Source organism: Siniperca chuatsi, linkage group LG6, assembly GCF_020085105.1.
Source record: "Siniperca chuatsi isolate FFG_IHB_CAS linkage group LG6, ASM2008510v1, whole genome shotgun sequence".
NCBI classification, from domain to species: Eukaryota; Metazoa; Chordata; class Actinopteri; order Centrarchiformes; family Sinipercidae; genus Siniperca; species Siniperca chuatsi.
In genome coordinates this window covers 4127399-4141628 of record NC_058047.1, presented here as the reverse complement: position 1 = coordinate 4141628, position 14230 = coordinate 4127399, and the positions used below count along the sequence as shown (strand labels likewise).

Sequence of the window (14230 nt, the reverse complement as noted above, 5' to 3'; positions counted from 1 at the left end):
TCAGGTTCTAACTAGAGCTCTACTGACACATCGGCCACTTATCAAAGATATACCAGTAAATGTCGGCCAATAAATAAGAAATTTCAGTGTAGAAATGCCAATTATGTTTTAAAAGGGTGTTTTTGATTGGAGTTAAATCTGTCGATTAAAATAATGGTATGAAAAAGCTTTCTTGTAGCTTACATCGCATGAATAGAAACAAAAGATTACAGGTAAGAGACTAAATAAATGCAGGCTTGCCCACCCTACACACTACATTTAATGCTCAATATACTTAAGTGTAGTTTATTATTTTTGTTTTATTGACTACATTTTTATATAATTGAGTATTTTTATCTGAAATTTCATATTTTCGCTGTTTAATACTTGATACCTCACAAACTGATGTGCTTTTGCCGGGATCAGACAGCCGTTTAATTCTGCATAGTCTGTCATTATACACAGTGGAAAACAACTGATTTACTATACTAAGGAGTCATGTCAGTTTTGGTTTCATTTACTAAGATTTTAAGATATACATCAGAGTTTCTGCCTCCACCTAAATGGAATTTTGTTTGTGGTGCTGACAACATAACAAAATTACTTTAAAAAAAAAAAATTCTACAGCGACACCTATTTGCAGAAACAATGTTTCTCCTACTCTGAACAACCCACAGACCTCACTGTCAGCAGTTTATTCTTAGGGACTATTTCTTCCTGTAGAAAGTAGTTCCAGTGAAAACTGGATCTAACTGAGTGAGTAACTGGGACATTGTTTTTGTAGAGATGTATGATGAATTTCCTAAATATCTTTTTTTTTTTTTTTTTTTTTTTTAAAAATGCTGTACCACAAAGTAAATTCCTTTCACTTCCACTGTATTGAGGTGGAGGCAGACATGTAAAAATCTGGACAAATTACACCAAATCTGCATGCCTTGACACCATTAGAGGTAAGTATTTGTCCTTTAGGTGAACTGATCCTTTAAAACCTAGGACAAGAACCATAAATTTGTCCATTTGTTTTCCATTTTCTCACTCCATATGCTTTTTAATCCACAAGACAACAGCTTCAGTGCAAGAGTTTGTTTTTATTATCATTAACCGTTGACACAATCAGCAGAGAAACAAGGCTTGACGTAAGACCGAAAGAGACAAAGAATCAGATCTTGTTGAAAGCTGCTACGTCGACACTCTGGACCTGAAACAGAGCAAAAGGAGAAATTTAAATGAGTTTACAGGCTGTTGAAACCAAGAGTTAGTTACTTTAGTTAAGTTACTGTATGAACTACAATCTTTCAGCTTTTGTTTGCTGCCATCATGTGGTCAAAATGAGGCTCAAGGTGTCTGAGAAGCAGATTCACTGACATACAGTTGCCAGTTTATTATTAGGGACACCTAGCTAAAGGGAGTGCAGTCTAACTCGACAGCTCTGCAATAAGTCCTATCTTCATGAAGGTTATAACGTTCAGTTTTTATTGTAGAGGTGTTGACTCAACTTGATGGTCATTTTGGAGGCTGTAGTTTGTGGTGCTGTTACATTAAGAGGCATTTCTAATAGTCTACCCTCACTGATTAAATGGAGTGGACAAAATATTTAAAAAAAACAACTCTGTGTAACAGCAACACAAACTACAGCCTTCTAACTGAACAAAGATTAATAAACAGCATCATCAAAAACTGGACATTACAACCTTCATGAAAGTGGGATTTATTGCAGGACTGTTATATAAGACTGCAATAGTTTTAGCTAGGTGCATCTAATAAACTTGCAGCTGAGTGTTTTTACCTGTCAGCATATTGACAATAATAAGCAAGTTCATACAGACCCTTTGACTTTAAGCCTTAAGACTTAACTGCTCCTGATGTGGGCAAAATTCATCCACCATAGGGATCACAATGACTGTTGAATCCCCCCCGAGAAATATTGCTTTTGTTTATTCATTCGAATTGGTAAATCAAATTATAGACTACTTCTTCAGTACTTTAAGACCTGCAGACACCCTGTTAAATCACAAATGGATCATCTAGATCTTAGTCATTCCACATGTTTTTAAAAGTGTTGACTTTTCTGTGACTGTGTGTGACCTTCGCAGAAACACTTAGGTGTATTGCACAGTACTTACGTAATCTTCAAACTTGGTGATTTCTTCCTCCAACATGTCTGTCCCCACCTTGTCGTCCTCCACCACACACGCGATCTGGAGCTTCTTGATGCCGTAACCCACAGGAACCAGTTTGGATGTGCCCCATAACAGGCCGTCAGCCTGCACCGAGCGCACACACTCCTCCAGCTTCGCCATGTCAGTTTCATCATCCCACTAAAAAAGGCAGGGGAGGAGAGGTGGTAAAACACATGATGAAAGGGCAGCCAAGTGTCTGTCAGTCAGTCACTAACTTAAATATTTATTAAGCAGGTTTTTATCCATAGTTTTCCCTGTAGAAGACACTATATATTGAATTTTGAGTAAATCAGAACGCAGACTTACAGGTTTGACATCCAATAAGATTGAAGACTTGGCGATGATGCTGGGCTTCTTGGCCTTCTTCTCTGCGTACTCTTTCAACCTCTGCTCTTTGAGTTGCTCTGCCTCTTCATCATCATCACTACCAAACAGGTCAATATCATCATCATCATCCTCCTCTTCCTCCTCCTCTTTAACAGGGGCGCTGGTCTTCTGCTGGACGGTAGTGCCCTGAACAGAGTAAAAACAATCAACACAGGGGTCTATAGTGATGTACTGGAGCTAAAATAAAACTAAAACACAAGATGAATGATTTGATAAAAGCAGTCTGTATAAACTCACATTGGTGTAGGGAACTGAAGGAGTAGTTGCCGGGGTCACAGCCACAGGGGATTTCTCCAGAACTGCTACCCGACATTCCAGTTTGGAAAGTGCAGTCCTCAAGTCATCCACCACTAAAGAAATGCAACCAAAGTCAATGAGTCTTGCATGAAAGCAAACCCTTCAGTGATACACCATGGTAGTAGAGTGCTGTGTATTAAAAAAGGAACTCATACGAAAATAAATGCATCAATCATCATGTATTCTAGATGACAGAAGACAATGAAACTAAGACAGCTGCTTTGGATCACAGAGTCAAGACGATGACACCATTAACATCTAATGCTGAAACATTCATTTAAAAAGTCAGTTATTTGATAAGCCTAGTTGATCTACTGAAAGTTAAATGGGAAATTCAGATTATTGATTCATCCTGTAAAGTGATTTCTCAAGTTAAATATTTGCCAGTTAAAGCTTCTCAAATGTGCAGATTATATTCCTATCATTTTAAATAACACCTCTTTGGATCTGTAGTTGGTTGGTAATAAAATAAGCACTTTTCAGACATCAGTTTGAGCTCAGGTAACTTCAGATGACCATTTGTCATTCTTAACATGGATAGACCACACAGTTAACTGTAAAAAAATATATATATATATAGTTTAGTTGATTGGGCTCCAAGTAATTATGCAATAAATATTTTCATTAATTTGACTTTTTCCATGAATCAATTGTTTAGTATATAAAATATCAGAGAATAAGGACAAATGACTATCACAAGTTCCCAAGGCCAGAGGGGTCATACCTTACAATTCCTTACTTTGTCGCAACAACAGTTTTAAAAAATGGATTGTTTATAATAATGAGAGAGAGAAAAACTGCAAAGCCTTGTATTAGAGAAGCTGGAATCCACATGTTTGGCATTTTTGTTTGATAAACAACTATTAATAATAATTTATCAACGTAATTGTGTCAGCATTATTTTGCTAATGGTGGCTCTAATAATATCCACACAGTGCATAAGGATGTTAAAACAGCCATCACGCAGGAAAAAAACAACAAAATGCATTAATATTTGATCAAAGTCAACAAAAAAAAAACCCCACCTTTGTATAAGCTCTGGTTCTCCACCTCCAGGCTCTTGATACGAGAGATGAGTTCTCCTTGATCAGCTGGACTGCTGGTGCTCTGCACAGTAATTATGCAAAGAGAGAAAGAAACAACACAGTTTACTGAGAGCAACATCTAATGGTTGAACCAGAATATTAGTCCGTTCATGAAACCCAGGACTACTAAGCAGACCCCAAAAGGTGAACACGCCACACACAGCCAGTGTCCATCTCAGCAGAATCTGCAGCCAGACAGTGGCGGCAGAAATACAGGAGCTGTAGATGGAGCCTGATAGAAATGTAAGTGATAAGCAGCTACTTGAACGGGGTCTGCAACACACCACACAAAAATATCATCTAAAAGCTGACTAAAGGTTGAACTCTAAAACTCAAACTCAAGTGTGGATGTCAGCGAGGTGCTTCCAGGGACACACAAGGCTTGGCGGCACTTACAAGCTGGGACTGATGGCTCAGGGAAGGTCGACTTCTGTTACACAATGTAGTCTTCAGCTGGTGGAAGAAGGGAATTTCAAGCATATAAAAAGGGAGGGAAGGAGGAACAGGACTGAGTGAAGTACATGCTGATGGAGTGCTACTGAGGAGTGTAAAACAGAAAGCAAACCAGGAATCACCATAGAGCTGGGAGGTTATGGAAGATAACAGAATAAAGGCAGCTATGGCCACACAACACTCACACCCACATCTGTGGAGGAAGGATTGGGTGGCTTCAGCTGAGCACCAAGCTTCTTACTTTAAATTAAAGTAAATCTGTATGCAAAGCAAATTATTTTAACCTATCAGCAACAACAAAATGACACAGTATTATCATTCAAAACAAAAGAAGCGAAAACCTGTCAAGCATATACAGATTACATGTCCAGTATACTCATACCACCAGCTATGAAAAGTCAAGGTTTAAAAAAATAAATAAATAAAAAGGTTTCAAGTTTCTTGACAGACTGTCACAATGACATGTAGCACTAAATGCATTTTATTGGCCTTACAAGACAGGTTAGTTGGTTTTTAAGTTTGTCATTTTGGAATACCCCCCCAGAATTTTCTGTTTTACAAATTAAGTTCATAATTTAGTTAAACCTGTCAGCAGGGGAACCGTAAAAAGAAAACCTACAAAAACTTGCTGTCCCTTCAGCCACTGCAACCCTTAGCAGAATAACGAATTGAAGAAGGAAGGATGTGGTCTTAGAGATGCAAAACTTCATTTACAGTTTTAAAGGCACTGGGATAATAAAGACTGGTGAAGGAATACCTCCTGCAATTAAGGGGACAACACATTACAACATTACACGCTTGCTTTTGTTCATTCAGAAACAATCAGTGAAGCACACTATGTGCCCATCATTGAAGGTTTTTCATCAGGTTTCATCAGATCAGATTTTCAGGCCATACAATAGTGACGCAAGTGACACAAGCAAGAAAAACCTGCAGCTGCAGGTACGTTTTATCTTTTCTAAGCAGGTTTTTCCAATTATAATGTTCAGGTTGTTACCAATAAATGTTTCTGAGGCATTTCCAAAAGTTGGAGCCGTTGATATGGAGTGGTGGAAGATTAAATCCTTTCACAGCAAAAATATGATACAGTCTCACAACCATCAACATGTGTACAAGAGGTGTGACCTTGGATCACGTCAGGCTGCAGTTTGCTACACAAGAGAAATGAACACAGGATACACTAATCAAATTGTAATGACCATTCATGGCAGGACTCCAGACCAACTTTTTCCACTAGTAGCACTGGTGCTCCCTCCTGAAAATTTTAGGAGCACCACTTAAATTGATATGCAACGCAACACATAAATTATTTTTTATCTTAACTGCGTTACTGATAAATGCTTTGGTAATAAATAGACAATTTACAGAAGTAAAAATGTGCTGTGCTCAGTTCAACATTTCGAAGGTTTACTGTAGCACGTCAACCTTTTTTTAATGTCCCGCCCCATCCAGGCTGTGATTGGTCGTTTCACAAAAACATTGACGAGGGCATCGACATTATGAAAAGTTGAACATGTTTCAACAAAAGGCACCCGATATAACTAAATAACCAGCCATACCTTGCTTATCTTATCCCTGTTGTCTTACAGCTTCAGCTGCAAAACCTTGACTAACAGCTGAACTGGTATTGAGGATCTGGTATGGAGGAGAATGGGCTGGTGCATAATAAAAGTGGGCAGACAACACATCTCTCTCACTCCCAGTGCTCCAGTCCGACTATGGGAGGGTCTGAATGATCTATATTTTTGAAAAATAAATTGATAGTTTGTTGACACATGTAGATGACATCTACGCAGAATTGTCCCCATCCTGAGTTGTCATGACGACGAGAGCCTTGCGTTAGCTATCCACTCTAATCTCTCTCTATCTCACTCACAAACACCACACACACACAAACAAACAAAACCGATTCTCACTCCCTCCTGGTGTTTCACATGATATACGATGATGATTTAAAAAAAACAAATGGGGGGCATATCTGCAAGTCGCACTGGTGCTCCTAAATATAAAATTCAGTATCACTGTCTCCAAAAAGGGTCCCAAAATGTGACTAAATGGTCGTAGTCTGGAGCCCTGCATGGAATTAAGTAAACCCGATCTTAACGTGTCCCATTATCCTGGACATTTTAAAGCAATGTGCTGTACAGGTCAAGTGGGACGTTGATTGCTCAGGCTACACATACAGTACTTGAATAAAAGTGAAAAATGTGAGATAAGAGGCAGATACAGCACGTAGCATGTACTTACTCCTGCTAGAGATTTCTGGATGTTCTCTCGGGCACGAGCAATGTCTTGCAGAATGGTATTAGCTCCAACATCCTTAAAGAAAATAGAAATCGATACTGATTTATCCTTTACTGTGTGAAGTTTCAGTAAAACTGTAATCGCTATATCTCAAGCTCTCTGTAGCTATATTTTGTACAATCTTGTACATTTGCCCTCTCCCTCCTCATCTCATCGCATGGCTTTTATACGCAGTGTGGATAGGCTGCATCAAGATTTAAAATCTAAACAACTGCAAGTCTGACTTTCTCCAAATTTGGCAAATTCAATATCAATCTTTTCGTGCCTACAAACACGTCAAGTAATGTAATATGGTGTAAAATAAAATATAAAATTAACTAACATGAAAAATGGCTGATTATGGCTGAGTAATAACAAAATCAAATACTCATTTTTGACCAGATATCCTGATGTAAAAATGTAATAATTTCATATTTTTTGGAGAATACTGTTGGTACGATATTCACACAAAAGAAAACTTTAAGAAATTAACATGAATGATGGTCAAATGGTTGGCGCAATCTCCCTACTTCATATGGGTGGAGTAACAACTTAAAGCAAAAGATAAACTTGTGAGACAGTGTGGGTACCTGTGTTGGTTGTGAGGAGCCGTTCACGCCCTCATAGAAGCGTCTCTCTGCCTCGTCATAGCGAGGTTTGTCAAACCAGATCTTCTCCTGGGCCAGAAAGTCCACTGAACTCATGGTGCTACGGAGGAGAGAGCACGGAAGGACAAGAGAGGGATGTATCAACAGCACACAGGAGGTCAGGGAAAAAGACAAAAAAAGATTCTTTATTACTATTTATAATAATTAGGGGTTCAAGCCCTGTAGGGGCTGAAACTCTATTGTGTTTGTGCCGGTTTATTATTATTATTATTATTATTTGTCTGTCGCAAATGCTCAAATTGCCGTGAGCTGGAATGAGCTAGAAACATGAAACTTGGTCCATTAACTGGAAATGATGCATGTGCTTCCACAGAAATATGAGCCCAATTAAGGCCCAAAAATTTAATTTGGTACAGACCAAGCCCCTCACACCGTAAGACTGATTGACTTGAAATTTCTCACACAAGTCCAGCTCAATGTGTTCTACAAAATAGCCTCCTGGACCACTAAAGTCCACCTAACTAGATTTTCCTAAACCGTAGGTCCAATTGCTACCACATTTTTGGTGGAGCATCATTGGACGAAGCTTATCAAAAGTTGCATAAGGCTTGTTGATATCTTATTTAGTTTTTAAGATATTGACCAATGAACAGGGGATGAACAACAACCATTGGGTCAATCATCACAAAACTTCCAGGATATGTCCACATAAGTACCTGAAACATACCCTGGAAGTTTCCTTCAAATTGACTGCTAGGGGGCGCTACAAATGCAAAAAATGTGCGTGGCATAACACAAATCAGACTATGAATCAGAAATTGTTTGTTTTCTTCATTCTATTTGTGAAAATGCAAAAAAGTGACATTTCAGTGTTTTTTTCTAGACCACATTTGACCAGGTCCAGATCAAAAGCTACGGTCTGGGTTGGCTTGAACCCTGGAATTGCCGCTTGCGACTATATTTATACATAAAATTGCCTGATGTGTGATCTATATTCACAATGTTTTTCCACCACATTTTTCATCTTAACATGGCTTATTGTGTGTATTCTTTTATCTACACTCCCCACAAACAGACCACCCCAACACAACTATACAAAAGAAACTTTAAATGAAGATAAGTTGCCAAAAAGCAACAATGGTTCATACGAACAGTCATTCAGGAAAATTTAAAACAGACTAGAAGGAATAAAGAATAAATGAACCAAGATGAACGAAAAATCAAGACGAACAAGGAAAAAGATTAATGTTCACGCATTCAAAAAAAGGGAAACACATGATTACACAAAGAAAAACAATGAAAGATAAAACAAATATCTGGAGTGGTTCCATTCTCCCGGATTGGTCATACTTGTCCCTCTGTGGGGCGGTGGAGGCAACTGATGCTGCTCCTGGCCTCTGACCCTTCTTCACCACCACAGCTTCACTCCCATTGTAACCATGGAAACGGCTCTCTGCAGCATCATACCGCCACTTGTCCAGCCACACCCGCTCGCTGTCTGGATGAACGAAGTAGCAGACTCCGGCCCCCGACGCATCTTCCTTCTCTGGGACCTCAGCTGGCTCCTCTTCCTCCTGAATAGGGAGCAAAGCATGGAAGACTTCTGCTTTACCCTGCGGGACCACCCGTTTTTCCTCCACCACCACTTCCTCATCTTCTTCCTCCTCCTCCTCTTCTACAAGGCTTTGAGGGTGGTCATTACTTCTAGAAGTGGAGGCGCAGCTGGACCGTTTGGAGGAATTGTTACCGTACAGATTCTGGTAGAAGGTTGCTTCGGCGCGGTCATACAGCGGTTTCTCCAGCCACACATCTCTAAGCAGCTCCACAGGGATGCGGGGCAGTCCATTAATTGACTGTCGATTAGTTGGCGTGACAGCTGCTTGTTGGATGACAGGGGAAGCAGGAGTTGGGGCTAGAGACTGATAACCTTCATCAGGTGTTCTGGGTGCGATGGAGCGGTTCGGCGGGGATGGGAGGTCCAGAGAGTTTGGAATGGACGGCATTGATTCTTCAACAAAGCGGCGTTCTGCTTGGTCAAATATTGTCTTGTTCACCCACACGGCCTGGACGACGTGATGGCAGGCCACCTGATCGCCATGGTGGCACACAAGTCCTGAGGAAGATGGAGCCACTGTGGATGGAGAGTTTGAGTGTTTCCCTGGGACTGGAGATGACCGGTTTGACTGGGTGGTCCCATTGGAGGAGCTCGCCAACCAGCACTGGTAGAGGCTCTCGGCTCGCTCGTAGATGCTGTGCTCAAACCACACATTAGCACACTCAGACTGCAGGCCAATCAGCCCAGCACGAGGGTCAGGTGGCTGGCTGCTCCTTTTGTCTGGCTTCTCTTCATTCTTGGTCTTACTGTCAACCTTCCCCTCAGGGCGACTCTCGGGATTGGATGAACGTTTCTTGCGGCGGCGACTTTTCCCGCTACGCTTTCCATCTCCGTTCAAGCTGCCGCTCTCTGGGGACGATGATGCCGTCTCACCATTTCTTTGACCTGATTCAGCCTTGTTCCTACACCCCAGTGCTGCGTTCGCGGACCGGTCTACCTGACAATGGCTGGGAGGTTGATCATGCTCCGACTGATCCACTGCAGAGCACTGGGGGATCTTCTTAGACATCATCTTTGATCCGTTGCAGGGAAAAAAAAGAAAAAAAAAAAAAGAAGAGAATAACAGGAACAGGCTTTTGGATTAGTTAGAGAGACGCAGGAAGGTTTAGAGACACAAAGGGATTTATCTATTAGACTCAGTACTAATGAATCTGTGTCAAACACTAACTTTTGCTTTGTTAGAGCTGCATGTACGATGATACACTACAAAATAGTGTCTACAAATCAGTCCCAGAGAAACGCAAGAAGCATGCAGGAAATTAGATGAAACCCATGCAAATGACCTTAAATGTTAGTGAATGGAATCTACTTGTTTGTGATTTGTCAAGAGTCAGTGTCATCAGTATCACAGAATAATTCATACCAAAGCTAGGAGAATGTCCAGCTAAGCTCATATGGTATAAACTCAAGAATATAAGTAAGGCCAGTAAAAAGCCAGTTGAAGATTGTCTAAGTGAAGCCAAAAACGGAGTTGCAGTTTTTCCTGCTACAAAATGATTTCCCAAGCAAACAAGTAATTTACACTTACAAACAAATCCTTGTAAAAACCCAACATTGCTTGTAAAGACATGACTCAGGTTTACTGTTTGTGGAACTTGACAATGATTGATTTCAAGTAAATTTTTAACATCAACTGCTACTACAATGTGTATGAAAAAAAGACAAACAGCTATTAAGCTATATTTATCCAGACGGGAAAATTCTTTGTGTTGAGCTTAGTCTATATGCTTTTAAGTGACACAGTAGCTTTCTGTAGTGCCATTATAACACTATAGCCCATCGTTATTATGCTCATCCTGCAAAGGCATTTCAGTGGATGTCTGTGTATAGTAATGCAATATTATCTGTTCTGTTTATGTTTTCATAAGATGCATTTACCTTAATATATTTCGACTGGTTCCTTTGATTATTCACAACATACAGCTGCAGTCAGAAGATTATAAATGGCTTGTCAACATACACAAATGAATAAATGTTGTATGTCTAACCTACACGTAATTTAGAGCTATTTTCCCCATAACTCTATTGTAAATGGCTCTTATTAAAAGTTAAATTCTTTTCATTAATTCAAATTTTAAAAATGAGGCACAAGACTTGACAAATCTTGATACAATGACATAAGAGCATGCAAGTGTGGGTGTGACGAATCTAAGGCAAAATATTAAAGCTGACATCGATGGATCTGTGAAAAGTACAGACATGCTTATGCAAGCACACTAATTAATTCAGTAGGTATTGAGGTTTTGCTCTGTTAACAAAATCACACGTAAGCCATGCCGTTTTTATGACGTTACAATACAGGAAATGCATTCCCTTCATGTTTCACCATGTGGATGTTAGTAATATTGGTACTGATTAACACTAATACGCCAATGAAAATTATTTGGACACTGTTTTGGGAAGGCATTTCCTGTTTAATGTTTATTAGAAAATCTTATTCAAGCTCTTAACTCACCTTCCTTGGTAAAGTTGTTGAGCTTAAACTAGTATCAAAGTCAAATGTTCAACACGTTCTTTTCATCCAGTTAACCGCAAGCCATTGAAAAAGAAGTGTAATAATCACCACCTCGCAAAACAATGACACTGATACAAAAAGGGTAGAACTATGGACAAAAGGCAAAACAAAACTCAAACGAGATAAATGTCAATGTAATAAGGAATACTCACTTGTCAAATTCTGAATGCAAGATGAGGGGAAAGAAGCTACGTGTTAAAGATTTCTCTAAATAAATACTATACTCAATAATAATACTCTTCTTACAGATTTCACATGGTTACCACCTTAGTCCTGGATGATGATGAATATGGAAAATACTTGCACTATTATTAGCTAAAATCGAAGGCTCTTAAGCAAGAACTACGAGCCACAGCAATAACTTGGATGCATCCCAAAGCTTTTCCCCTTCGTCTGCTTTTCTCTCCTCTTCAAACGGAAGGCACTAGGGACAGTTTATTTTCTTCTCCATCATCAAAAATGAACATTTGCTGTTAAAGCAGTCCTTCAATCCAATTAGCCAGTCAAACACATTAGTAGTGATGTTACAACTTAGAAAATGGCACTCTTGTATGAACATAAGCTATGCTGGCACATGCTGGATTGCTCTGCCTCATTTGATCATTTTTTTGTGTTTTGTTTATGGGAGCTTTTAGGATGCACCCCTTTTGATGCAGCTCTATTGACAGCCAGTGTAAAAACTAAAAAAAAACCCATTTATTTAAAAAGGCTAAGGCTGGAGATATTCTATATTATTCTTATTGTCAACAAATCCCTTGAAAACCCATTTGTTCATACTAACATTTAAAAAAAAAAAATTAAAAATTAAAAGGGGGGGGGATCATGAATATATATAACAGCTGGGCACTGTATTGTTTAGCAAATGTTACTCAAAACAGGAAGAAACAGCGGATTATTTTGAGCAGCACAGTAATACACATTTGATGCTCTAGTGAGTATTTCTGGCAGCAGGATGGTGTATGTGGGACTGACTAAAAATAAACTACAGTGCCCATGTTAATCGTAATGAAGGAACATGTCACCCAGTGCAACTGTGCTCACTGATGTGTGTTATTAATAGTTTTTGGACAACAATGGAGCTCCATGGCACAGATACATTATATCAAGCTTTGGATACACTGACAATACTTGTTAGTAGGGTCAATTCAATGTTGGTGTTTTGAGTCTTTACATGGGATTTGATGACAATGAAATTAATAAAAATATCACCAGCTTTACCTTTTAAATGTTCACTTCTTTCATTGTGCACATCAGTGAATATCCCCGTATGGTCATGATATGGGGAGGTCACCTCAAATAACCTTTGCCAAGTGTCCACAATCTTGGTCCTGTTAGGAGTACCTCTGAATACTGCTGGCTGATGCAAGCAAATACAGTTTACTTTACTCATAATGTTTTATCCCATTGACACATGTGGGGCAGTTTAACTGCTTCACAAGGTGGCCAATTGCAGGGTTAGATGCAGTACAACACCCCAAGAAGGGTGGGGTACAGTGGTTTGCTCAAGGGCACTTCAACCAGGCAGATGCTTAACTTACCATTTATATACCACCAAATTTTATTTCATTTTAAAGTTTAAATATAATACCCACAGCCTCTTAACAGGGCTAAGCCATCCTGAAGCCCAAATCTGAAATGATCAGTTTAGGGTCATTGAGAGAACAGGTCCTGTTTAAAAAGGACTTTACACTTGAAAACAACGCAACACTTTCACTTTAAGGTCATACATGTGTATTGTCTTGAAGAAAAGGCTGTCGTGCAAGATGTTGCACAATAAAAGAAAGGCAGTTCAAAGCCTCAACAGAGCTGTCATCATCAAAAGGTGTGCCCTGCTGACCTTAACATTAGCCATTTTTCATCATCTTTAACTACGTTCTAGGATGAAATGCTGTAAAGAAATAACGCTGGTTGTTTTAAAATGTGACACTAAAGAATTAGTTCCTCATTTTGACGTTTATGTTAATGTGGAACAGCTGCCATTGAAGCCGGTGTCCAGCATTAGCGCTAGCAAGCTGCCCCAGTCAGCTAGCAGTTTGTTAGCCTCGGCTAGCACAAGCCGAGCCCGTGCTGTCTGTAAACCACTAAATATTCATTAAAAATGTACTTTAAATGAATCCCAACACTAATACCCGTACTGAAACCCCGACTGTCAATCAGCGTTAACGTTACTTACTGCTGTGTTTTTTTTGTCTTGTCGGTGTGAGACCAGGCCGGTGGATAAAACGCGTGCTTCTCCAGTCGTGAGTGACAACGGGAAGGAGGAAGAGGAGGAAGCAAGGAGCAGCGGTGATTGTGTGATCTTAGACGATGGGGGAGGGGGAGTTATGAATCGTTAATGTTGCCTGATGCCCCATGTTAAAGCTCATGTACTGAGCTGGTAAAGTCAGATGTGTAAACTGTGGGTCGTTTATTACAATGTACAACATTAAATGAAATAAGAAAATAAGTTCAACTCTGTAATCTCAGATTTCAAAGAGCTAAATTAAAAATACTCCCAATGCTGCCCAATATATATCAACATGCCACAACCTGAGGGACAATGAATGGCCCCCACACACACACACACACTAAAAACACTCATTTTTTTGTGCAGTGTTTAGTTTTCACTTTTTGTATTTGTATTTTAACTGCAAGTCTACAATTTATTATTATTATTCTTATCCTGTCTTAATTATCTGAATATATTTTAATATCACAATTCTTCTGTTTATGTTTTTATTTTACACATGCTTTGGCAATGTTCAACATCTGTTTCCCATGCCAGTAAAGCCCAATTGAAATTTATTGAACACCACAGTAAAGAAGAGATAGGATCTAAAGTTAGTTTA

The 14230-nt window shown here is 39.4% G+C and overlaps 1 protein-coding gene across 5 annotated transcripts; it reads right to left on the bottom strand.

The window, feature by feature from the left end:
- Positions 1 to 1047: 1047 nt before the first annotated feature.
- On the bottom strand, positions 1048 to 13708 carry eef1db (eukaryotic translation elongation factor 1 delta b (guanine nucleotide exchange protein)). 5 transcript variants are annotated; one of them, XM_044199495.1, is made up of 10 exons: positions 13576 to 13651; positions 8623 to 9899; positions 7255 to 7372; positions 6629 to 6700; positions 4325 to 4381; positions 3869 to 3950; positions 2784 to 2896; positions 2466 to 2672; positions 2103 to 2297; positions 1048 to 1177 (listed from the first exon to the last, which is right to left on the bottom strand). In XM_044199495.1, exons 2-10 carry the CDS (start codon positions 9897 to 9899, stop codon positions 1139 to 1141), a joined length of 2160 nt encoding a protein of 719 aa, XP_044055430.1. In that variant the 5' UTR covers positions 13576 to 13651; the 3' UTR covers positions 1048 to 1138. The 5 variants fall into 5 exon arrangements, with proteins under 5 accessions (XP_044055430.1, XP_044055429.1, XP_044055432.1 ...); XM_044199494.1 differs by lacking the exon at positions 13576 to 13651 and adding an exon at positions 11343 to 11409; XM_044199497.1 differs by lacking the exon at positions 8623 to 9899 and having other exon boundaries at positions 13576 to 13708.
- Positions 13709 to 14230: the final 522 nt, after the last annotated feature.